The sequence below is a fragment of the Gymnogyps californianus genome, chromosome 5 (genome assembly GCF_018139145.2).
Source record: "Gymnogyps californianus isolate 813 chromosome 5, ASM1813914v2, whole genome shotgun sequence".
NCBI lineage: Eukaryota > Metazoa > Chordata > Aves > Accipitriformes > Cathartidae > Gymnogyps > Gymnogyps californianus.
The window spans coordinates 2545205-2570301 of NC_059475.1; the positions used below are offsets into that span (position 1 = coordinate 2545205).

Sequence of the window (25097 nt, forward strand, 5' to 3'; positions counted from 1 at the left end):
GCTACAAAGGAGTGGCAGTACTACTGAACCAGTAGCCACGTCTATCAAGATGTGCTGCAATGCTAAAAGGTAGAGTCACATGCCAAAGCCTAACACATTTCTATCCTTTGTTGTCCAAACTCTTTTTTAATAAAAACACCAACCATTAAGATGCGGGAAAGTTTACAGATTGATCTGCCCTCTTTGAATGGAAACTCTGGAGCTGCTAAAGCACCCTCATAATATCCCAGTGTGTTACACAGTGCCTCACTCAAGCTCTGCAGTCACACTTCATAAAAAATCTTCATAGACTGTCTCCTGGCAGTGTCACTGTACTTCCCGTAATACAAACACTTTAAAAATGCCTCTAAGGCTTTTCCTTCCCTCCAGCTCTCACCCCCCCCAAAAAAGTCTTTTGATTTAAAGGAGAATAGTACTTCTTAAGTACAGATCCATCGCTTGTTAATTCAACTTCACCGATTGGCTTTAAAGTCATTTCTTCCACTTCTGCTTTATATCTTTAGTCTTCTTAAATTTCTTCTGTTGTTTGGGTCCTCTTGCTGTTTCTAATTTTCTCTTCTTCTCACTGGGAAACAGGAACAAAATATCTGTTAAAAATCCACTAGATCGCCATCCAGCTGGGAAATTTTTTTTGTAAAAGGGGGGGCAAGGGTCTACGTAAAAATGTGGTTGGGAGAAAACACTTCCAATTTCTTGGGTCATTTAAACTGGTGCTAGAGAAAGCACAAACAGGAGTATGACCTAGATTTTCTAGTGTCTTCAGATTCTCTAACCCAATCTGAATCCCATAAGATCTTGATTTTTAGCTCTTGTCATAACTTTTCAAGACTTTAAGTTACGTGTCCTAAAGGCAATTCACATAGGGCATCTGGAATTTAGAGTACCTAGCTTTAAGTATACAGTTTTGTTCCTGCACTAGATTCTGACTAGAACAAACATGACAGAGCTTCGATCTTTATAAGCACTGACAAGACTCTCTCATTCCTGTAAGGCTTCTGGAAACTCTCAGCTTCCAGCATTCATGAAAAAAACCCATGAGTATACAAAGGGTGGAATGGAGATCACATAATTACTTCAGCTGTCAGGCACCTCAGGAAGGGGAAATAAGCAAGCAGGCAAGTCTCAACTATAAATCCCCAAGGAAGAGATGAGGAAAGACTCCATGCTGGGCAAGGCAGAAGAAAGAAGATGGATGAAAAGGGAGGAACTGCAGAAACGCAGACTCAGTATTTCACAGGCTTAAGTTCACATTTGAAAGAATTCTTCTTCCCTGAATTTGCGTTTGCTCCAATGGGACTATCAGAGGCTCCCACCCAGTGTTAGCTCCCAAAGCAAATGGGACAGTTACGTGGAGTGAGTTCTTTCTTCAGAAGTGACCCAAGGGAGAAATAGTACTGACTTCCGTGCATGATCAGGATCAAGACTTAACCACGTCAACAGAAAAAAGTTACAATAAGCAACTAAGTTACAGGAAGACAGGACTATACTCCAGAGCAACACAGAATTCCCAGCAGCAGTCTCGCCATTAGAGGAACCCAGTAGAGCTCTCGGGTGCTCACACCCTGTTTTCTCCAGAAAAACTGAGAAATCTATCAAGGAAGCTAAGTTCATTTTATCTGCATTTAACTCTTCAGCTTCACTCTTTTGAAAAACATTATAATAAAGCCAGCAGGAACGACCAGAGAGAGCTCTGTAGAGTATTTCAACTTCCTTAACCTTTTCAAACTGACGACGGAAGCGTTCTGTCCTGCTTTGCTCAGCACTTCATCCCATTCTTCGTCGTCACCCCGGATAATATATCTAAGTGAAAAAGGTAAAGGAATATCCAAGTAAAACTGCTAGCACAAAGTAAAAAAAAAAAACCAAGGTGATTATATTGTCAGGCACACACTACTCTACAAACAAAGCCCCTGCGTCAGGACCCAGCCAAATCAGTATTTGGGAATACATACAGAACTAGACTGGCAAAGGGATACAATAGCTTGTCACGACTCTGTCAGCAGACTCAGTCCAAACTAGGTCAATAGCAACCAACAATTGTCCCCATCCAAAGCTGGTCAGTGTCGAATGAAGTTCTCTCAGGAGCCCCTATTGTAAACATCACAAAACTGTTCTATGAAAGCCTCTCATCAGAAAAGCAGAGTGCTGAGTAGAGTACATCTGTTACGAAAGCAAAAAATAAGGCCACAAAGGTTATACTTTCCATAGCGGTGGTGTATACTTCTACTTTGCCCACTAGATTTCTTAAAAGATAGCCCTTCAATCACTACAGCTTTAAGGCTGACAACCACAATCAGATCTATAGCTACCATATAGATTTCTTTATAAAAGCTCGAGGGCTTTTTTTTCGTTTCCCCTCCTCCAAAAAAGAGGAGAAGAGTGGTTGTGGTGGTAAAGGAAGAGGATGCAAAAAGCAATGGCTTATAATGGAAAGTTAGCTAAATCAGCAGCTGCTCTTAGACCAGCAGTAAGCTTGAATGGTATAGTTTTGCTGCATCAATCCAGGAAAAACTATAGACCTGCAGCTTTCTTTTGAAAAGAGAAATTAAGACAACAATTGCTATTCAAATAAGCTCATGTTCTGTGCCCCTTGCCTGGGTGTTCAAGTACTCTGGAAATTACATACAAATTTAACTAGGCAAAGCAGTCATGTAGCAAAATTGAGTGGTTGCTTTCCATCTCAAGATCTTAGAGATTTAGAATAGACTAGCCTTTGTTCATACAAGGCTGAACAAGGCTGGACAAAACCTTTTCAAATCAAACAGCTCTGTCTCTTCTATTAGTTTTCTATAACCTGTACTGAAAAGTGTTCAAAACAGGTTTTTGTCTGTCTCTCCTCATGGAGGAGAACAGAAATCTGTTTCTGGGTGGGAAAAAAGGGAACATGGTCCAAAATGACAAACAGGTATGTAACACTATCAACACTAAAAAATGGAATTAAAACTTTTAAAAAATTCTGGTTATATTGTTTTCCTAATGTGACTGACTTGCAAGTCACTTCAAATCACATCCATTTTTGTCCTTCCTTCAAACAAGACAACCAAACATTCGAAGAAGCTTTTATTCCTTTTCTCAGATTTAACAGAGATCAATCTAGAGCCAAAACAGACAACTTTTCTGGGATGTCAGTAAACAGGATTTATAAGACAAAAAGTGGGAGGAGGAGAGAGAGAAGGAAGAGAATCAGTGGCATGTGTAACTCCCGTTGGTCCAGAAAAAGAGACATCTGCTGACACTTCAAGTAAATTGCTGGTTCAGCAACTCAGTATCGTGCAAATTGTCCAGCTCTACAGCAGCTGAAAGGCATCCGTGCACACTGTAGTAAGTAAAAGAAGTTCTGGTTGGTTGTTCTTCTTCTGTTGGTTTGCGGTTTTGATGTGGGTTTTTTTTTTTTTTGTTAAAGAAGAGAATATTAAAATTAGCCAGGTACTATTTTCACTTGAGTTGTGCACACAGCTAAGCTGGATAGCAGACAACAGGACCTGGGTATCCTGGCTTGAGGAAACTAATGACTATTTCTAGAAGCACGGAAAACTGTAAAATTAGAAACAGTCCGCAGCCAGGCAGCTTGCTTTATTACTCCATATTATAGAACTATATAACTTATATATGTATAATATACATACTGTACACAGCCGGGATCGAGAATGACACAGAGATACGTAGCAAGAGCTACTGCCATGAATAATTTACCATTTAAGTGACAAAAGAGAATGGAGGTAAAACAAGAATGTGCTCAAGCTTATGCCAGAGGCACTGGGACAAAGCTGAGGATTGATCAGCATTCCTGTTTGCAGCACTGTAACGACAAGCCAGCCCCAACTCTAACAACAATTCAGTTGTACAGTTCCACAAACAGATCTCACTGCTGATCAGCTGTGATCTGCTAACTCGCAACCTTTTGCTTTCTGTTCAAAATATCAGCAGGAAAAGGGAAGTCCGTAAGTTCACGCTTGGGAGTATGACACTTCTCAGGCAATGAATTCACGTACTGAGGCAAACAGGTGAATGGCCTTGAACAGAAGTTGTTACTGAATTTAACTCATACGGGAAAGGATGTTTTGAGTGTGAAACAAAGCAGCTGCTAACAGAGCCGAGGAAGACCAAGTTATTGGCTCTCAGGCACACAATACCCAAAGTTTTCATTAGTATGGCAGCATATGCTTATCTTACCTGGCCGCTGTTGAAAACACCCACTGCTATTTCTCATTTATTGATGGTTTGAGATTGTGATACTGCAACGACAGCTTTGTGCACAAGTCTCAACAAGATGCGCTAGTGACCCGGCATTCAAACAGATATCAGGGGAAAAACTGGATTTGAGACTCATACAGATAAATTCTTACTGTGTAAGGTCCATTTCCTTCAGCTTCCCCACTTCTTGCTTGTGTTTTTCTTGGAATTCCTTTGCAGCTTCTTCCTGCAACAGGACAGCACAACAGATGCATTAAGTTCTAAGTGCAACAGTGACCATGTAATGCAAGGAAAACCTTTCCCACTGAAAGAGAAGTACATCCCCTAAAACAAATACCAGATGATCCTGAAAAGCTTATCTCTTTTATATAATTGTATTTTTATGTTATTTGTATGCATATACTTGTAATATATAACTCCAGGAACATCTTAGTAGGTTCTGCAAAAAATCTATATTGCAGATTAACAAAGCCTGACTACAAGCATGTTAACACAAAGCTGTCAGGTTTTAACTACCATAAAGTGACAGACCTGATGTGGAATTCTTTCCATCCAAGACAATTTAGATTACAAGGCTCCTACACGAAGGGAACTCCAGGAAGTGTTTACATATGTACGAAGAAGAAAGTTCATAATTACCAAATCGTCATTTAAAGATTTCAGTGTTGGCTCCATTACAATATCCTTTGTTGCCACCATCTGCTCCTCCACAGCTTTTTCCTGGACTGTGTTGAACAACTGTAAATGAAGTAAGCCAACACATGTAAGACTTGCTGATGCTTCTTCTAGGTTATTGCTTTAAAATAAATAAGAAATGCTGTCTGTCCCCGTGAAACTCTTCTAACCTTGCAAATATTGTCAGGCAGTTGTTTATTTCTGATGCATGCATTCTATCGTACTGAAATAAAAAGCTCAAGGCTGCTTCCTGAAGGCAGAATTATATACAGCTTTTATAAAAAGTATAAAACTAAAATCAGTCAGCACTCAATGTCACTCGCATAAATGTAGAGAACTCGTAGTTTACAACATACTTTATTAATACACCATCATTTGGTTAACATTTGCAGCTAAAAGCTGGGGTTTTTTTATGTATGTTATTTTCTTCAAGATAAGGGCGTTATGCTGAGCAAATCACCTCTCCAATGAACAACCTACACCAGACTGCAGAAGCTTTGCTGCCGTATCCCAAACCTTGAGAACTAGAGGCCCCAGGCTCTGCAAGCAATTGCAAGCAGCTGGCAAGTATTCCATCCATCTCACCATTTGGTAACTCATCACGTTACTCACTTTATCATAGACATAGAGAGAAAGAAAACCAGATCCAAAACTTTCCAATTATTTCACTGGACCTCAAATCTACCTCTAAATGACATTGGAAAGGTTTTTTTTCCAAGAAAAGCTGAGATACCACCAATGCAGTGAACAATCATAAACAAATGGCTCAGGCTCAGCTGGCAACATGGGTTGTAGGCTCAGCATTTTGGTCAGGACATTTCAACATTTAAAAACATAACACAAGCATTATTATTTGGGAAAACACTATATAAATCAATGCCATAAATACCTGCTTTTTTCCAGTGGGATTTTCCCATCTTACAAAGAAGTTTACAGTCAATTATTGGGGACATATTAAAGATACACAGTTCTGATTCAGCTTTCTATTAGTGCCAGGCTCAGTACTGGAATCACACTTTGGTCCAATACAACCAAGACAAAGCTTGTCCTGATGCTATTACCTGCACTACTTTGCGGATGATTCTGTTGAAGAGGCCCATCAACTGACTGCTGGGCAGTTCCACCTCCTTTTCCAGTTGGTCCAGAGATTTATGCTGTAGGCCAATCCCTAGAAAAAGGGCCTGAGGAAATGACGTGTATTTTAGTTATAGAGGCTTTTAGAGCAATACAAATACATAATACCCTCTTCGCTCCCTACACAAGGCTTCTCTGGTACAAGCTGAAGCTCAGATGCACAGGAACATCCCAAAATTATTCTGTAGATAGCAGGTGCCATTCCATACTTAATACAGATGAATACCTCTCTCCCGAAGTACAGTTCAAGAGCCAGAAGATTTTGAGGGGTTTTTAAGCCACAGTTCACACCATATTATAAATGCATGGAGTGCCTCACTGAACACACAACAGAATATGATCCCTACAAATTTTATTCAAAGCAAACGCTAAAGGTGGAAGAACACTACAAGCAGAAACCATGAAGAGGACTACAAAAGAAGCAATTAACTGAAGCGAAGTCTTTTTTTAAAGATGACATGAAACAGGAAACTATTCCAAATATACATACAAAGAGAGGTGAAGCATGGCTTGTTCTCACAGTGATACATACCGACTGTGCAGCAGAGAGAGAGATATCACCCATCTGGTTGAGAAAAAACATCCTGGCAATGGTAGGTACCATATCCATGATGAGATGATAGTCCACCATGTTGCGAGAGTACATCTCTAATCTCTTCAGGTCATATGGGATGAAAACTGATTCTAATTCAGCACGGCTGATGGCTACAATAAAAAGACAACAATGCAAGACTGTTCTTCATAGCTATCCAGGATCTCAGTATTTAACACATTCCTTTTCATATCATTGAGTAAAGGCCAACTGCTACCCCATAGGTTCACTTCCCAACACACTTCAGAATTCAACACACTAGGTACAACACTGCTATTCAGACTGGCTTGGTTATTCAAAGTCTTTTCAGACAGACACGCCTCCATATGAAAAACATCGCAACTGTCAAAACAGACCAGCATATCAACTTAAAGATGCCAGAGGGCTCTCAGTGAGGGCTGAGAAACACAGTTTGCCCAGTCTTTAACTATCTTACACTGGTTTTGCTGTTAAAGAGCTTTGTTCCCTTGCAGCAGCAACCAAAACTCTTTCACCAAGACAAATACTAAAAACCCAGAAGACACAGATTACCAAGTTCTCTCAAGAGGACTCCCCTCTGTTAGGCATATTGAGAAAACAGCAATTTGCTTTTAAGCCAGAAGTGACTGGTAGAACTGTCCTGTCTGGCCCTTTTTTATACTGCCTGTGTGTTTCCCCCAGCAAGTGCTGGATTGAGCCCAATAACATGCAGTTGAACTAAAGCCTCTCTCTTAGAAAGACGTCACGTTCCAATTTCCAAATTTCTGATGACAATGTTCTTCCTAAGATCCTACGCAGGCTGCTCTGCCTACTGACCCTTGCTATTCAAGGCTTCCCTTTTAATTGCATACTGGATTTGGTAGGTGTCAGTATTCATCCATGTTTTGTCATGCATTTAGCTGTTACACTCAGGAGCCCTCTGATTTTGGGTTACTTAAATCTTCAATCAAAAAAGCAGAGGAAAAAAAAAAAAAACCAAAACAACACCACTACCTGTTTTCAGTGGCAGAAAATGTCCTCTTAGCTTTTAATTAGAAATAGAAGCATTTTTCTGGGTAATAGGAACAAAAGAAAGTAACTGACCAAGAGCAATTCATGGCACTTCACAAGAGACATCATATAATGCATGTATTTGAGAACTCTGATAAACATATACATAGACTTTAAACTGCAATCTAACTGAACATTGTGAGCCAGGGTACTCACGTGGTTGTGGCTGCTGTTTGATATTTTTGTTCTGTAGAATATTCAACGCCAACGAGGGAGAGAATGTGCTGAACTGGTAGGAAAGTAGAGAAAGGAACCGCCTCCTAAAATCTACAGGACAAGATGATAAAATAAACAACTCCTGTGGACCTCTAGAATAAATATCCCAGAAGATTCTTCTAGTGTTAGCAAAATCAAAGTTACCTTTCCAGAAGGCAGTAAGCCAAGGCTCCTGTTCAGTGTCCTCTTCATTCAGCATCTTCAGCATGATGCACGAATGCTCACCAGTCAGGTCATTCTAATAAATGAGATATATTTCCCATCATCCCCATGAACCTTTTGCACTCTGTGCTCAACTGAAGAAGGCAAAGGTCTTCTAAATCAACAACAACAACACATGTATCAACTGCTACTGATCACCACTACCTTAGGTAAAACCTATGAACTTCTAGAATTTGGTAAATCCCAGTACTGAGGGATTTTGGCTTCTTGAGGTAACCAGTAGTCACCAGTATTGCAAATTCCAGGTACAGCTCAAGAGCCAGAAAAACAAAAGAAATATGCAGTGACATGGGACAAACAAATTATTTTTCCCAAAAGAACTACAACTGCTAATGCTATTTTTTGTAAGCACCTAGAAAAACAAGAGCAGTCAGTTCGAGGGCCACTTGCATATTTTACCAATAACCACATTAATAACCCTCAACACCTGCACCTTTGCTCTGATTTTTTAAGTGCAAACTACTTAGACGACCACATTCACAACCCTAAAACTTTACTCCTTTAGTTAACTATACGCCCAAAGAACAAAAACAAACCCCAAATGTAGCTTCAGAAAACTTTCCTGCCCCAATCACATCTCACAGACGCTAATGGAAAGACGCCCAGTGATTTCAATAAGACTGGATTTCATTCAGAAACAGTATGCTACTTACTGGTGTCTGCCTTAGATAAACTGGCACAAATCCAGCACGTTTCCAAAACCTGGGGAAAGGGAAAAGAGAAAACGCACTGAGAATTAGGAAGCTGTTGATTCTACAACACCACCTGTGGTTAAATGCAATCTATCTATGGTACAAGAACAATTGTTGAAAAGTAAGCAGAAGTCTGTAAGACACCCCACCAACTAATGAAAACGAACACTGACAGAAAGTAGTAACGGCAATCAAACTGAGTGAAGTTCTAAATTAGAGGAGTGAAAAATGATGATTGTGATATCAAAAAATGAACAAACTTTCAAAGACTGACAGACATGATACAAGAGTTACTGTATTGGACGTGCTTTCAGGGCCTCCTTTAAAAACAGGCAGATATTATTTGACCAATAATACCACAGACTCCTAAGGGATACCCTGGGGAGGGGCTGAGGATTTACAGTTTACTTCAGAGACTCTGCTCTTCTTCAATGAATGATGATTTTCCCTGGCAACTTCCAGGTGTCAAATAGTCACTTGTGGACCAGAGGGAATCTCAGACTGATCAGCAAAATCCTGCAGACATCCCTTTCCATCCTCCGTCCCTTCTTGCATCTTAGCTGTGAACTGATCCTACCATTCATTTTGCCCAGTAAAAGGAGGACTAGTAGAAAAAGACCTGCTGAGACCAAACATATGGCATCCCAGACAAAAGAAAGAAGCCAGGCCCCAGAGCAACTGTCACTGGCAACCTACCTCCACAGGCCATGGGATGACTACCCATCAGCTGTGCAGCATGTTGCAAAATTTCAGCAGGAAGCCCTACATGTGTACCCCAGCCTCTCCCTATCCCACTATTCATCCTTTTTTTTATCTATCCCACCACAGCTAACAGTCAAATAACTAAAAAAAGTAGTAGTGAAACACTTTATTTTCCCCCTCTGCCCTGAGAGGGATCGTTCAAATCAAGTAAGACATCTGAATCATTTGCTTTACAATTTGCAAAGATTAAGACTATTTCACAATAACCATTCAGTTCTGATGCTCTCCTGCACAGCTGAACAATTCACCATCACATTTTGGCATGAACTTTGCAGCACACTTGCCATGGAACAAAACAGGCTACAGTCTCCGTATCTGAAATGCCAAATCGCACGTAGCTGTCTAACATTGTCCTGACTGGGTCAGTCACAAATTGGCCTCCACTGCTCTTATTTCTTCTCTTGAACTCAGACTCATCTCATGTGCTTGTACAGCACCCTAGGTCCTCTGCAAGTGGGGGCAGCCCAGCAAGGAACCAAGGTTTTAGGTGATAAATAACTGCTTTGCTTTTAGGCTAGCAACAGAAAGAATTCTGCATTATTTGAAACTGTCTCCCAAACTATGGATTCACAACTTCCCACACCATGGCTGAGAAAGCCTCAGAAACCTAGGTATTTTACAGAATTTGACAATATTTTAAAAGTTTGCATTTATTATAGAATTGTACGGTTTTATATAAAACTATGTTGTAAGGTGGAGCTAAAACTTAAGAAAAATTAATAAATGATTTACTGCTGCAATAACTCAGTTCCTCCATGGTAAGAAAAGCAAGAAGCAGCTGCAGTTGCTGGCAAAAAGCATTTACATTAGTCAGGAAACTAACAACTAGCTTTGAAGTCAGCAGCAGCTCAAGCTTCTATAGGTCACAGGAAGTAGTATTTAACTTCTCCCTACTTACTACAGGCTGTTCTTACTTCTCTAGCCTGGAAAAACTGAGCAATTAAAGCTAGTTAACTGTTTAGAAGGGTCACAGAGACAACCAAGAAGGGAATGGGTTTGCCCTCAGGAGAAGTTTGAGGAAAAACTACCCTGAAGGATGCACTTAGGATCAGCCCGACTGTACGTCAAGAAAAGGTCTTACAGGAGAAGTGGACTTGGAGCTGTCCCAGTTTTAAGAAACCAAGTGAAACGTGCAGAGATAAAGAGAATATCCAAGGGCTAAAATATCTGCATCTATATCTATACATCATATTATTTATATTATTATAATGTATATAATTTATACAGTTATATTTTTGCACTGGATGTAACTAGCAAATAGAATAATGCCTTACTTGAGTAATCTTGGTGTTAGGCCGTAAGATACCCCCAGATAGTCTAGGTGTTCAGCTTGTCTCTCGCTCAGTTTAAGAAGTAAAGGAGGTAAGTCTTTCCGAGGTGTCACAACTTCTTCTAATAAACTAACAGTCTGAAAAAGAAAGTGGAAATGGGTTAGTAGCAATCCTCACAGAAATCTGCAAATTAAATCTCTTACTCTGTATAAAAAATAAATACGAGTATTTCCTCCTTACAGAGAGAAATCATTATCAAGAATTACAGTGAAAAACAGCTTAGCACAACAGAAAATACAAAAAATGTACTGAGCTCCATACCTCACTGCTTACAGTTGCAATTTCTTTTGGCTTTTGAATTGTTTTTTCTTCCAAACATGGGAATTTGCCTTCATAGTACATCTGCAGTAAAGTCAGAGCTCTGCTGCCATAGCCCATCTGTGAAGTAGGAACAACACACTGTAAGCAAAAAGATGTATCTTGTTTTTAAGACAGGGGAACAACATTCCCCCCTCACAAACCCATTGACAATCATCAGTGCAGAGATCACTTAGTCACTGCAAAAATGCATCTTCTTTGCTACATAGCAGCTCCATGGAGAAGGACGCTACAGAACCTGGGTGTCCAAAATCACAATGAGAGCCCAGCTGGTAGTTTAGGACTGTGTAATAATTCTTGGTGCTTAACTCTGGCACTCAGAAAATGCCAAACACCAGCGTGAACATTTGGTAATCTCATAATATCACTGGATCTTGATTGTATACTGCTGTTTGGGATGCTGGCATGCTACAATGCTGCCTAGTAACGACAGGAGCACTAGTTTGCTACCCACCCAGAGGAAAGCAATGCCCCCCAGCCTGCTGTGGCATCTGACCATTTCTGTGCGTCTGACCTCATTCTGTTACTACCGCTGGCTCAGTCCCCAAACTCAAAACGCTGAAAACTGGAGCAACTGAAATGTTTGCGCTGTTCTTGAATTCTGCCTGTACAGCCATTCTCATGGTACCACTGACTATTCACAATAACTGGGTTCCAAAATACTTTACCCCCTGATAATCCGGATGAACTGCAATACGAACAACACGCCCACCAGACAGGCCCCCAAAGTCCGGATCTTGGAACTGCATAAGAGACAAAAGTCAATTTACAGAACACAGATAGGTACTCTGGAAATAAGAAAGAGTGCTGAAATATATCTTGGGTGTGAGTACACAGCCAAATTATTCACCTGCTCTGAAATGGTCCAGGGAATAAGATCACCAGAAGCCTTCTTTCCCCTAGAAAGGCTGTTCATGATAGACTGGCGAGAGATCTCTCCCTCCATGCACACCTGCCAGAAAAGGTAAAATACCATTAGTGGAGAAAGTGTTTTCTCCTACAGTCACTCCGCTACAGCAGAATCAAAATTTATACTCAGTTGCTGAGTCCATTATGCAGTATTGACATTTCGTGTGATCCCTGCTCTGCAATATGATGAGCAAACATGTATGTGCCAACAAACAGGCTCTGCCCCTAAAAGCCCTGTCTCAAGGAGCACGCCAGCGAGCCAGCCAAGTACATCTGATGCAGTAGGCGTTACACTATGGTGCAACAGAAGCCTGAAGAGATTAAAGCATAGAAAGTGGTCTATGCATTTTCTGTAGTCCATCAACAGCAAACATAAAAGCTTGTCCCACCAATACTTCTCTTTAAATGTCATATATTTTTCATGTAAACTGGGCTTTTTCTTTTAAGAAACAGTAGATTTAACTAGCTGCATCGAACACAGATAATTAAGAATCTGTGTTGTTAAGGAAGGAAGGAAGCATATAGTCAGATACCCAACAGTCAAGGGCTGAAATATTTCTACATCTCTAAGCATGTACATCTGAGGAGTTTGTATTTTTGCAGTGCTACTGCAAATAAAAGGAATGCTAGAAACATGGGATAAGCAGAGTGAACCAGTGAACCAACTCTCCTTGCAGGAAATTGAAACGGGAGGACAAAGTCATCTCTTGAAGCAGTAGCTCAGCTCCTCAGAAGGCTTCTCAGCACAAACGCATTGTGGAGACTGGGAGGTCTATGTGAAAGGATCAGCAGCACAATGTACTTATACAGCAATTAGTGTTAACGAAAGAAAGCGGAGGGAAAAAAACAGCCTTAATACACCATTGTAACACAAAACACAGCCCTAAGCTACCATCTACTCCTAGATAGTATATTGCTGTCATGCTACGCTGATAGTATCCTGTCTGACAGCAGTGTACTGCTTCGTTGTTGAACAGCTCACCTCACAGACAGATGCTGCTCTCTTACCTGCACAACAGCAAGTACTTCTGGTAACGAATTCTGGGTAGGTGGAACAGGTGGCAAAAGGCAAAAGAGATGATGAGCAGGCGCATCAGATAGCATCTGGAGGTCATTGGGTGAGTTCTGGAGGGTAAAGACACATCAGAAAGTTGAAGAATTATTCCACGAGAAGAGCTTCAAAGTCCAGTATAATGTTAGTAGCTGACTTCTAAACAATCCTCCATTTTCTGAATTTAGGGCTATTAAGAAACTCGGAACTAGTACAATACTGACGGATGAAGAAGCCCAAAGGCCAGTTCACAGCTGTTATACTACTACATAGCATCTGTTTTTCTCAAGTGAAACCTCTTGCTCTCATACGTTTGGAACTGAACTTTCCATTTTTATATAGCTACTTCTCTCTTAATCTACCAAACCTTAAATAATTTTTTTTTTAAAGTGTCAGATTTTTAGTACTCAGTACTTCAGTACTTACGGACTCCACCACTCACATTTACTAGTCACCCATGGTCTTGAAACCTTGAGACAAATTATTACTCTTTTCAGTAGGACAATGGTACTACTCTTTTGGTTAATCTGAGGCTACTAGAATATGGTAAAGGGAACTGCAAAAGAGGTTCATCACTGATACTATTCTGACAAGCTTGTAGGCTCATCTAGAATTTAGTCTCCAGAATTTCTCAAGACAAAAATATTCCAGATATCTGTAAAATCCAGTGTATTCAGCCAAGACCAAGGCAGAGATCTTCTCAGAGGAGGGAAAATACAGATCTGTATACAAGAAGAAGCAACTGAAGCTGTTCAGAAAACCTCAGTTAGGTCAATTTAATTAGACTGTCCTAACAAGCGCTGCTCCCTCCACAAAATTCCTAGCTGAAATTTTGACAGAAGTAGCACAAGCTTTACCTTGTAGTGTGAAGCCACATAGAGGGCCATCAGTCTCTGCAGAAAAACTTCCGATGCTCTGTGGTAACAAAAAAGTGTGTCTCTATTTACGTAGTATCTAAACAGAGGGGTTAAGGAAACAACCTCCTTGGAAACAAGGAGAAAGCTCTTTGTTGGTTTAGGAGTAATATTTTCAATACAGCCTTGGGCTACATGCTGGCTTGTGCTCTTAGACTCTACAACTCTATAGAAGAATGAATGACTGTGCAGTGTTCATAGCTTTCACATCCTTCATCTGTAAAGCTAAACCTTTTATAACTCCAACAAGGACTTCCCTTCATTCAACCCTTCCTTAGGATTGTCTCTGCAGTAAAACTAGAGTTTGGTAATGTCCTGGTAACACACACCACCAGTCTTATAAGGCAGCGGTAAGAGCTCAACTCCAGAAGTGTGGTCTTAATAGACTTTTGCCAAAAGATCATGTGCTGAGGTCATCACGTTAGCTGGAGAACCCACTATTAATCAGCTTGAAAAAGTCTCCTTCACCTGAAAGCAATATATTGTCATCAGAGCACAACATTTGAGTAAGGATACAGGTCACAAGTCTCAGGCAGCGGGCAGCCGGAGATAATTCTGGTGATGCTGAGACAGTCCAAACACAGCAGATCGTTTAGCCACTTTTCAACTGGGTCACCAGGGGCATATCTGATCGACTCATGGAGGGAGACTTCATGCAACGTACGAGCTGCAAACAGATTTCAGAGAAGAACATCTAGTGTTGGAAGTTACAGCTAGCAAAGAATCCAATAGGATCAGTGTCCTCTGAAGGGCTCCCAGGAGACTACAAAACCATTACTCATATCGCTTTCATCCCTTAAAAGCCTCTACATCTGAAAATCGTGAGGAAAAACCAGAGGAGAGTTCCTTCATTTTTCCATACCACTACCTTCCTACAGCTGCAAAGCGCACGGACAGATGGGATACCCACAGGGCTTGCCAGTCAGCAGCACCGGAGACCACGGTTATATACCGCAGTCCAGAATACAATGGAGTACCTGAGGTGAGTTTAGCCGTAGCTGTAGATTTGTTCTCTGCTGTCATGGTGACTTGGGTTTGGGCACTCTGTTGACGGAGCTGCTGAATGAGCTTCAGAGACAGTGATCGACCAGTACCCTCATACCTGAAAAGCAGAAGACAAAAGTCTGAAGCAAATAACCAAACAGCAATCCTGAGCCATGGGGAAGCTCCAGCACAGAACTAGGCTGCCATCCAGAGCTATGTGCCGTTGTGAGGCCTGTGAGGGCCCCAACCATCTGTGAGAATCGCTGCCTTTTGATGTTCTTGCGCACGTAGGACAGGGCAGCCTACTCTGTCACTTTCTTAGTCTCACCATATTGGAAGGAAGACGTCATTCTTCCCTCTCTCCTAACAGACTGCAGAATCCTGTTTATGTATTTGCTCCTTGTAGCAGAACAGAAGAGGTGCAAGTCAAACACTTAACGAACCCACAGTGGAACCAAAGGAAAGCAGCAAGTTCAAGCACTGACTCTTGGTTATTTTAAGGAGCAGTTCCATGACAGATCAAGAATTAGCATGATCTGATGTAACGGTGCGTAATAAAAAAAAGTACTGTAGATAAGAAATAGTCCACTTGCACAACTGCTTTCCCAGGTAGACAGTTGCCACTCAAGCCTTACCCATTGATTGTAGAAGCCATGAAAACAAGATAAGGGCCTAGCAGGTTTTTCACCAGGGGTAGAGGAATGGCAGCAGCTTCATCAATCACAACAAGTTCAGCTTGACCCAGTTTCACAGAATCAGCAGGGTGTATGTACTGCAAGGAACGAGAGGACACCGTCATTGTCAACAACAGCTTGTCTGGGAATTAGGGAAATGTCAGAGTTGGCAAAGCTGGAGCCCTGAAAAGCTGTTTGTTGTCCCTGTTCTCCACGACCATCAAGCCAGAGACTCGACATGCAAACAAACAGTCGGGAGAGGGTTCATGTTACCCTAACAAGGACTGGGTCACACATCTTGTTTTGCACATTTCCACACAGATTTATCTGCACAGATCATGAAAATAAAGGAAATCTAATCACTAGAAACATATGCTCTTCCTTCACTGTTTCTTTCAGCTTCCTTTGCTTTTGTTTCAAGAAGAAACCCACAAGCAATTACCAAGGGAGCTTTGTACTCTACTACAAGTTATTCACAGAAAGAAATAAGATATTTTGCGAAAGTCACTCACCAGAAAAAAAGGTCTGCTTTAAAGCAAAATCAATCAGGACAGTTATGCCTCACATAAAATGAACATGCTTAAAATAACAACAACTACAGCATCAGTAAAGCCAACAGTTAGGAACAAAAAGTAGAAAGGCAAGAGTGGCCAGTTACCTGAATGGTCTGTCTGTGCTCCTTGAACACATTCACTCTGACAACAGCCTTGTTAAACTCCGGATTTAAAGACTGAACAATCTCATAGTCCAGATGTTCCTGAAAGAAAACATTGTTAAACAGTATGAACAAGCCAAGATCTAAGAAAAACATTGTTTACCATTATCATCAAAATAAGCTCACTGAGAGTACACTGTTATTTCAGATTCTAGTTAAAAACTCTTATAACAAAAGCTTCAGAGGCCTGAGAACTGAGAAATTATTTACTTATGTTAAAAACTATTTCACAAAGAAACTGATTTACCTAACTTAGAGAAGGAAACATAACTGTACTGTGATTCATTTTTGCAGAACATTACTAAAAAGGCTGGTAGGTAATATATGTAAACAAAAATCACAGATGAGATGCAAAACCCCTCCTAAGCAGGAAAGCTGTGAAAGTATTGTAAAATAGCGTGCTCTCCTCACCTGATATTGCAGTGCATCAAAGCCTTTAAATATGAACTCAAAGAGAGTGTGAAGGTTATCAGGGCTTGGAGATGTGACAAAGATATTGGAGTAACTGCACAGAAAAATAAAACAAGAGTTTAACTCTTTTTCTAAGAAATTTTACATATACGTATTAAGTAGAATGTTTTCTTTATAGAAGGGGTTGATTTTACCTAATACCAAAACACAGCAGATTCCTTTAGACACTTATCTCAATTTATGTGCGATTACTTTGATTTTTAAAGACTGAGGTTTTCTTATTACTGTAAAATAGAAAAACTTGAATATCAGTGTATGCAGCAATCAAAAGATATAAGAAGAATAAAAAAGAGGAATGTAGGACTGGAAATTACAAATATATTCAGATCCTGTCACCTTTTTGTTTGTTTGTTTGTTTTAAAACTCATGGATGCAAATAAAACCTGGGAGACTGGGGGGATCACTCACCCAAAAGCTACTGCTCCAGCAATAGCCAGTCCCAAAGCAGCGGATTTACCACGTCCCCTGGCTGCTGTTAATGCCACAGTGCTGCGTAGAGTCTTCTCAGAAATGGCTTCAATAAATTTTAGAACTGCTTTTGCCTGATGATCAGAAAAAAAACAGAAAGCAAAAATCAGCTGTGTTTAAATTGCTTTCAGCATTACTTACACTTACCACTAGTACGTCTTCTTTCCTAGAACAGGAAGAAGGGAGAGAAAGACAAGATGGGAGAGCTGAACATTAAAACCCAGACAAATAATGTGCCAGAAGTGGTAATCTTGACCCACCGAGTTCTTGAAATTATTCAGGTCAAAACACAGATCAACAATCAGTGCAGCAATTCTCAATTACTACCCCCATGCCACTGACCAGAGAGTATATTCAGCAAGACAGGAAGAGGCACACTGCTCTCAGAGGAGGAAGACGAGCAGTGAGAAGACCTACTATAAAAGGGCTTAAGCAGTGCACAGCTCCAGGAGCCACCAGGCTGAACTGCAGCTTCTCAGCAGATACTCCGAAACAGGAGAGAGTTGCAACAGGGCCTTCATTTGCACTAGTCAGTGATTCTCATATTGGAGTAAAAAAAGTGTAAGGGAGGCAGGAATAGGGGCATATTAAAATACGATACGGATTTTCAACTTCTATTCAGAACTAAACTGAACAGAAACTTCAGGTTAAGTTTCCTGCTTATTTCAAACCCTGAGAGCTCATCATCTTTTTAAATATGGACTTCTCCAGATCAGCTTCCTGTCTCCATTCTAGTCCTTCCACTTACTCTCAACTTCATGAAGAAAATCACTGATACTGTCGTGGAGCTACCCTGTCCAATCAATTTTTCAAGGAAATTCTCTAAGACCATACCCGTCACTGTTCACACTCAGATTTGATTACATGCAAGATGAGACACAAATATCAGTACCTAAGGTGACCTGTCAAGCACAGAGTATCTCAGATTTAAACACCACACCAACCTGATCCAGGGTTTTACAGCCATCCACCAAAACTCCTACAGGCTGGGTATCCTGCAAGCTCTCCTTCAGTTCTTTCAGCTCCAAGTCCTGCGGCCGGAGGCTATCTTCCTATAAGCACAGGGTTTACCATAACAGGATTAGTAAAGGACACTTCGGCAGAATTATACCTTTGTGATGTCTTCTGATACCTTTTATCAGGCAGAGAAAGACACCTGAAAGGAAATCTTACCACAGGTTGAATATACTCCCTAGAAACAGAAAAATTTAAATGGACAGACAGATATTTAACACTTCCACTTTAATGCATCTTCCGGAGAACAGTTACAGAAGAGGTGGCTATCTTGGCTTCCCCAAGCTTGGAGGAAAAAAGGAAAGGATTCTTCAGTACATGGTAAGTTGAGAATGGCATTGCCAGGAAGAAGAGACCACAGACAAATTTTCTGAAGAATTTAATTCATTTTCCAGTCTTCAGGCTGTATGAAAATTTTATGATCTTTGTTATACCTGTCATATGAGGTGTACATATTGTCATGTAGGGGAAAAAACCACTGCAGCAGCAACTGATCAGTTTTCAAACCAATATCAAGATTTTCAAAGCCAAACAATAAACTTGGACACAAAAGCAATCAATTTTAAATGGGAATGAATTCTGATTTTCCTTATTGTCACTTAAAATTCCAAAGGCATCAGTCTATCCATCCAACAGATAAGCTTTGTGCTGCTGTCAATATTGTTATAATGCTAAGTGGGGGTTGTTTTGTTTTTTAAAATCAGTGCTCTGTGAAAATATTTTTACCATCTCTGACGGAAACTATGTCAGTATTCCTTAGACCACACAAAACACTTCAAAAGCTTAAAGATTTCTATTTAAAACTGGTTCCATTTTACTTTAGTCTACAACTGAAAGTGATAAAAGGATACATTTCTAACAGTGCAAGCTATATGTCTGGCTTATATTCAGTGGATGTCTCCTGAGATGTGGCATGTGTAACTCAGAAATTGAAACAACTACTACAGCTTCCAGGTATCGGGTGTCTCCTGAGCTTGTAAATATACTTATTTCCAAAGCGTTTTCCCACCCTCCAACCATCAAAAGGTCTTTTTATTTGTCTCGTCCCAACTGTCCATCTGCTTGAAATCTCTCTATGCGCTTCTGAAACAGCAAGCGCAGCAATTAAGCTCCACCTCGCTAGGCTAAACAGCAATACAGCAAAATCAATAAATACAGGCAAGCACAAAAAAAAAGCTGTGACAGAAAAAAACCCAAGGAGGAAAGAAAAGACACCTTCCCATGAATCACCCATACCAGGTATAATTTTTGCAGAACATTCTACTTCTTCTCTGCAAGACCATTATTTGATATAAATCAGGGTGAAAGGAAAGCTTCCTCTTTTTTAAATCTTTAACACATCGTGGTCAACTCAGATCAATTTCTCCCAAGGAAAATCGGCTCACGTTGCTTACTGACCTGCGACTGTGGTGGAACAGGTGTGATGTTTGCAACGTGACTGGAGATGGGCAAGATATTCAGCTGATCATCAATCACGATGCAATTCTTGCATGAGGCCAGAGACAGAATGAACCTGAGCAGTCAAGCAAAGGCAACTCAGTAAAAACACTCGCAACACAATTGCATTTTGGTAGTTAATTTAAACTCTTTTCTAAACCCAGACATAGTATTTACAGCTACTTACAGCTGAGCTACGACAAGTTCACACAACTGGCAGTACGCCTCTTACCATAAAATCAGGATCATCTACACAAAACAGGTATCCACTTACCAGGATGTCTCCAAAGAAGAATGCTAACTAAAGACGATCTACCAAGAGAACACTTAAGCGGGAGGTAGCTGCGTAAAAGTGTTAAGACGTGAATTCACCGCAATTGTGACAAGCGCTGACCCCCAAAGACTGCAGTCAGTGCTGGCTTATTCATCCTTCTAATTTCTGACATCACATAACCACCTGCATGCTAAAGAACGATTTCTGCAATTTTCTTATGGCTAGAGCTAGGGCTCACTCACGCAGTAAGAGCTGCTTATTCTATACAACAAAAGCAAACAAAACACCTTTACAAGACACTTCTAAAACCACAGAGAATACTCCACACTGAGCAGTTTCATGTTTTACAGTAGCGCAATAAGTATCTGAACTTCAGTGCATCTGGGGCATATGTTTCTACAGAGCGTTTCAAGAAAGCGACTCAGAACAGTTTACAAATGTGGGCCTGTTTGCATATATCCCTTGCAACATATACCAAAAGTTTGTATACAATTCCTCCAACAACAAACTGTATTCATTTCCAGAACAGTACATGAAAACTTCACTGAAGCAGCCAAGAAGCCCTATTCCAATGCAAACCTATAGGATGCTTTCCTAATATGAACACACGATGTTGTTCCAGATGCTTTTCTTGGGCATACAGCCTGGATCCTTTACACTCTTAGTAACTTACCTCTCATTAAACCGTCCTACCACGTCCTGGTGTGCCTCTGTTCTATATCGAGAGTGTACATCCTGAAACAAAAAGAAAAAGTCAATCTGGAGAAGGAAGAGCAGTAACAGTTATATTTACAAGACTGTTATTCACGGGACAATCCAACTTCTTTGCCACTCTTGTGGACTACAATCTCCCTTTCCATCAACACTGCATCCCACAGGATTCTGATTTTTTGTTGTGAAACATCCACATTTTCCCAACGCTTGTTAAAAATGTACTTTTCCCACCAATACTTTTCACAATGGTCTGTCTTATTCTTGCCTGACTTAAAGGTCAACTCTGCCAGGTACAGAATACTTCAAACACCTCAGGCATGCTAAGAAAAAATAGTCTATCACTTTAATTCACCTACTGGCATTATTACTAATGGAAACCGTTCCTGCTCTAGGCGTAAGTATACTCAGTGTGAATAGTTCGTATCTAGAAATATATAGTAGTCGTGAAGCTGAGCTCACCTAGTAACAGGTCACAAAACACTCAAAAGGCCTATTTTTTACTTAACTTTCTGTTACGTGGGCAGATAGCATAAATACTTTCCAAAACTATTATGAAACAAAAGAACACAGTTACATTTGTGAACGACAGGTGCTTCTTCCTTGTAACCTAGCAGCGTCTCAAGACACAGAGGTTGGCAGAACTGCCTAACCATAAGACATTCAATCACAGATGAATGAAGGAGCATGAAAGATGATGGAAGGAAGACCATAGCCCATAACAAAAGCAAAACTTAGCATCACCACAATGTACCTGCTTATATAAACCAGACACATTACGTTGAACATACCATGGTCATTGTATAGAGCTGCTTCAGTGAGTTCATTGTTCTCAGGAGGATCACCACAATTCCACCCCCTTCTACTGTTTCAACAGTTCTAGCTAGCAGGTTTGGAGTCAAAGCTTCAAAATCCTAGGAAATAAATAAAACTTCGAAGTTGCCTAGAGTTCACCAGCACAACTAGCACCTACTAAAAGAAACACAAAATCTAAAAACATTATTTATCAAAGCTAATTCACACTTAACACTTGCATTAACCAATGTCCCATTAAAATTCTACCAGCAAGGCTATCTCATCCTCACAAAACTTGTAAAAGATACATAAGGCCATCATAACTGAAATAACAGAAGCAACAAATACTATTCCTGCAGCAGTTAAACTGAAAGCAATTGATACTAGTGCAATGTCCTTTTTAAGTCAGAAGTTTAACTCCTTACCTGAAGTACACACATGCCGAAAGTGTTACCAAGAATCTTATGAGTTTCATTGTAATAGCAGTAGCGAATGTTTGTGGCTGCTATAAATAACTCAAAAGGGTCATCGTCCTTTATGTTTAAAGTTCCACTTTTAATCTTCTTCTGTAGTTGTCTCATCCTCTTCTTCCGGTGGCTGGAGAACAAAATTATACAGAAGTTTTCTTGGAAAAAGGTTTGAGAAAAGTGCATTCAGGCCTATGTTCAAGTCTAACTGGAAGTCATAGCGCAGCCTCCAAGGAAAAAAATCTTGGATCATGCTTGCTGCTTTCACGATATGTTCCCATGTGCCTTCAGCCCAAAGCAGTGGATATCACACAGAACCAGCTGTTTTTGCAAGAAACCGCTTGGTTGGAATCATGCAGTTTCAGGTAACACTTCCTTCCTAACTTTGTGTACAGACTGTAAGTACGCACACAAATCTAAGAATTAAAATTTTAAACGCTTTTTCAAAACAAAGGCATTCTAATGCTTAATCTGCATTCAGACTTAAATATTACTGAGGCTAAAAAGCTGAGGAATTAAAGTTTTGGCCTTTTAAGGTTAAAAAGGTGAGGGAGAAATCGGTCCAGGACAACAGAGTTAGCGTTAGAGCTACAGAAAGAAACCAGAAGTACCTAGTGCTGATGTCAACTGTATTATGAAAGCTAAATTTTAGTTCTGGAACACCAAATTTCCTATAGCTCCTCCAAGAACTAATCTTGTTTCTCCTTACAACCAAATCACACAACCTACACTCAGCAGACCAGTCACGAAGCTTTTGCTTCACGCAGAGCAGTGACCGCAGCATGAGACACAAGGGATATCTTACCTGCTAAAGCCCAGCTCCTTTTTGTAACACCATAGGACAGACGGTCTGGCCTTTACAGTTGCTTTAGACAACATGTGATGAAGTATAACCACCTGCCAAAACACAGAAACATTCATGAACAACTGTACTCACAAGCTAACAGCAAAGAGCAAAATATTTTTCTATACTTGATTTTACAGCTAGCTACTGAGCAACCCTGTACAAAACAGAAGGATCCCTTGACATGTTGTGAAGGTTACATGCCTTTTTACACAGACCTGTGTGTCTGTGCCTTCTCTAGGGTTGCAGAACACTGAAGACATCGATTTATACCTACTGTTTCCTTAGCACTCTTCTTTGGCAGAACTGCTAACAACTGCACAAACAGAAGGTGATTATTCCAGTCTAAACACAGTTCCTACTATTTGTTTCTTAGTATAGATTTTGCACAATGTATTTCAGACTTTTACAATTTAACAGGATTTCATTTTGAATTTTAATTCTCCAGCGGGTTTGGCAACCCACCTCACTGCTATGTAGCCCACACATTCAGTAAGCACACTTGCTGCTTTGGAATCCAACTCATCCGTGAAAATACTGAACACAACCAGACTCAGGATATGCCCCACCAGAACTCACCCGTCCACTTCAGCAGTAAATCAATGACAACTTTCTTGTACTGCCACCTGATCAACTCACTATTTTCCAAGTTTTTTTATAACTATTTTATTTTACTTCCCCAGGAACTGGAGCTAACTGAATTGCCTTATCCTAAAACGATATGGTTTTACCATGCTGTTATTCCCCTTTCCACTCGAAAAACACGAGTCTAGAGGCTCCGAAGAGAAACGAGTTTAGTGGTTAATTTCTTCCATACAACGTTACCAAGTAGGTCCAGTCCAAGCTCTGGTGCGGTGACATCTACAAGGTAACTCAGTACATAAAACACAGCTCCAGTGCAAAACCGTAACGTCTTACAAGAGAACCGAGACAGTAAAAAAGCTCCTGCTAGCCGGAAAATTAAGCATCTTTCGCCCCAGTTTAAAAAAATATTCCGATTTACCCGTATTTGCTTTCATTTAATGCTCATGAGCTTCTCAAACAGGAGATGTTGAAGGACAAAGCCTCCTAAACCATTTCCAACACCCCTTCGCGTTTCTGCACGGCGGTGAGTTACCTCACGCACACTGAGGCACGCCATGGCTCTGCCTTACTCTGCGCGGTTTTTAACGCTTGCTTTACAGAGAAAAAAACGGTACCGGGGGATTACAGATCAACCATTCTTCAAAACGCTTCGGTTCAAAACCGGCACCACCACCCCCCCCGCCGGCAGGGCGAGTCCCTCTGCCCGCCGGGAGAGGGTTACCTGGTCCTTGCCGCGGTCGCCGACCACCACGAAGAGGGCCCGCTGCCTCTCCGCCACCCCGTTCTCGATCAGTACCCGAATGCGATTGTCCACCTTCCGGCGCTGCATGGCTGCGGGGCGCTCGGACCTTCCCCCCCCCCCCCTCACCCCGAGTGCCGCCGCGGGGAGAGCCGCCCGCCCGCCCGCCCTGGCCGTCTCCTCAGGCGGCACCGACGATCCCGGCGGCTCGCGGCGGACCACGTGGGAGCGGCGCGGCCCAGGGCGCGCGCGCCGCGCACTGCGGCAGGACCCCGAAGCTGCCCCCGCCGTTCGCCTGCACGGCATATACATATATATGTGGGGTTTTTTTTTTGTTTTGTTTTGTTTTTAAGCAGAAGAATTTAAGCTAGTTTTCCACATGGGAAAGTCGCAGCGGAGTTGAGGAAACACCCATTGATCAGAGCCTCGACGGTGCATTTATGCATTTCCAGTTTTAGCTGTGTTAAACCTTTCCTGGTATATGGGTGCTATTCACTCGAACGGGCTCCTTGAGGAATCTCGTCAAGCAGCTGGTAAAGTTATTTTTAAAAGGGAGGCGGCTGTAGCTGGCAGGCAGCAATGCCGCACAAGACATCGGTCAGCAGGTACCTGCACCCCGTTTGAGGAGAAGGCGGAGAGAAGCCACGTTACAGACAGGCCTGACTGACCTGAAACCGAGCTAGAGAACGTGCCAGGGGCAGCACCAAGCACTCGTGTTACTGTGAGAACAAACGAATAGAAAAAAATAGCTTAAATAACGAGGATTCCCCGTCCAGGAAAAATACTGGAGTTTTGGAAGCTACTTTTTAAATTACCTATGTATATCCTCAATTACGTATATCATATATACCAAAACAATTCAGCACCTGGAAATAACCCA

At 41.1% G+C, this 25097-nt stretch overlaps 1 protein-coding gene across 2 annotated transcripts; it reads right to left on the reverse strand.

Annotated features, from left to right (window-relative positions):
- Window positions 1-110: 110 nt before the first annotated feature.
- NAT10 (N-acetyltransferase 10) lies at window positions 111-24307 on the reverse strand. 2 transcript variants are annotated; one of them, XM_050897189.1, is made up of 28 exons: window positions 24200-24307; window positions 22855-22946; window positions 22008-22179; window positions 21579-21701; window positions 20750-20811; window positions 19764-19878; window positions 18296-18403; window positions 17292-17425; window positions 16824-16917; window positions 16356-16454; window positions 15659-15795; window positions 15017-15141; window positions 14556-14706; window positions 13983-14079; window positions 13083-13199; window positions 12016-12117; window positions 11834-11908; window positions 11109-11225; window positions 10791-10924; window positions 8716-8764; window positions 7985-8078; window positions 7781-7891; window positions 6536-6708; window positions 5931-6050; window positions 4834-4932; window positions 4347-4420; window positions 1717-1800; window positions 111-565 (listed from the first exon to the last, which is right to left on the reverse strand). In XM_050897189.1, exons 1-28 carry the CDS (start codon window positions 24305-24307, stop codon window positions 472-474), a joined length of 3060 nt encoding a protein of 1019 aa, XP_050753146.1. In that variant the 3' UTR covers window positions 111-471. The 2 variants fall into 2 exon arrangements, with proteins under 2 accessions (XP_050753146.1, XP_050753147.1); XM_050897190.1 differs by lacking the exons at window positions 111-565; window positions 1717-1800 and adding an exon at window positions 3078-3316 and having other exon boundaries at window positions 24200-24253.
- Window positions 24308-25097: the final 790 nt, after the last annotated feature.

Bases quoted from the DNA above. Each gene is read 5' to 3' on its own strand.
- NAT10 (XM_050897189.1), bottom strand. From the start codon at position 24,307: ATGCAGCGCCGGAAGGTGGACAATCGCATTCGGGTACTGATCGAGAAC. The intron at 13,200-13,982 runs GTAAAGCTTGTG...TTTACCCTCCAG, and splicing joins ATGTGGCTTCACACTACAAG to AACTCACCCAATGACCTCCA. The intron at 12,118-13,082 runs GTAAGAGAGCAG...CTTTTCTGGCAG, and splicing joins AAGTACTTGCTGTTGTGCAG to GTGTGCATGGAGGGAGAGAT.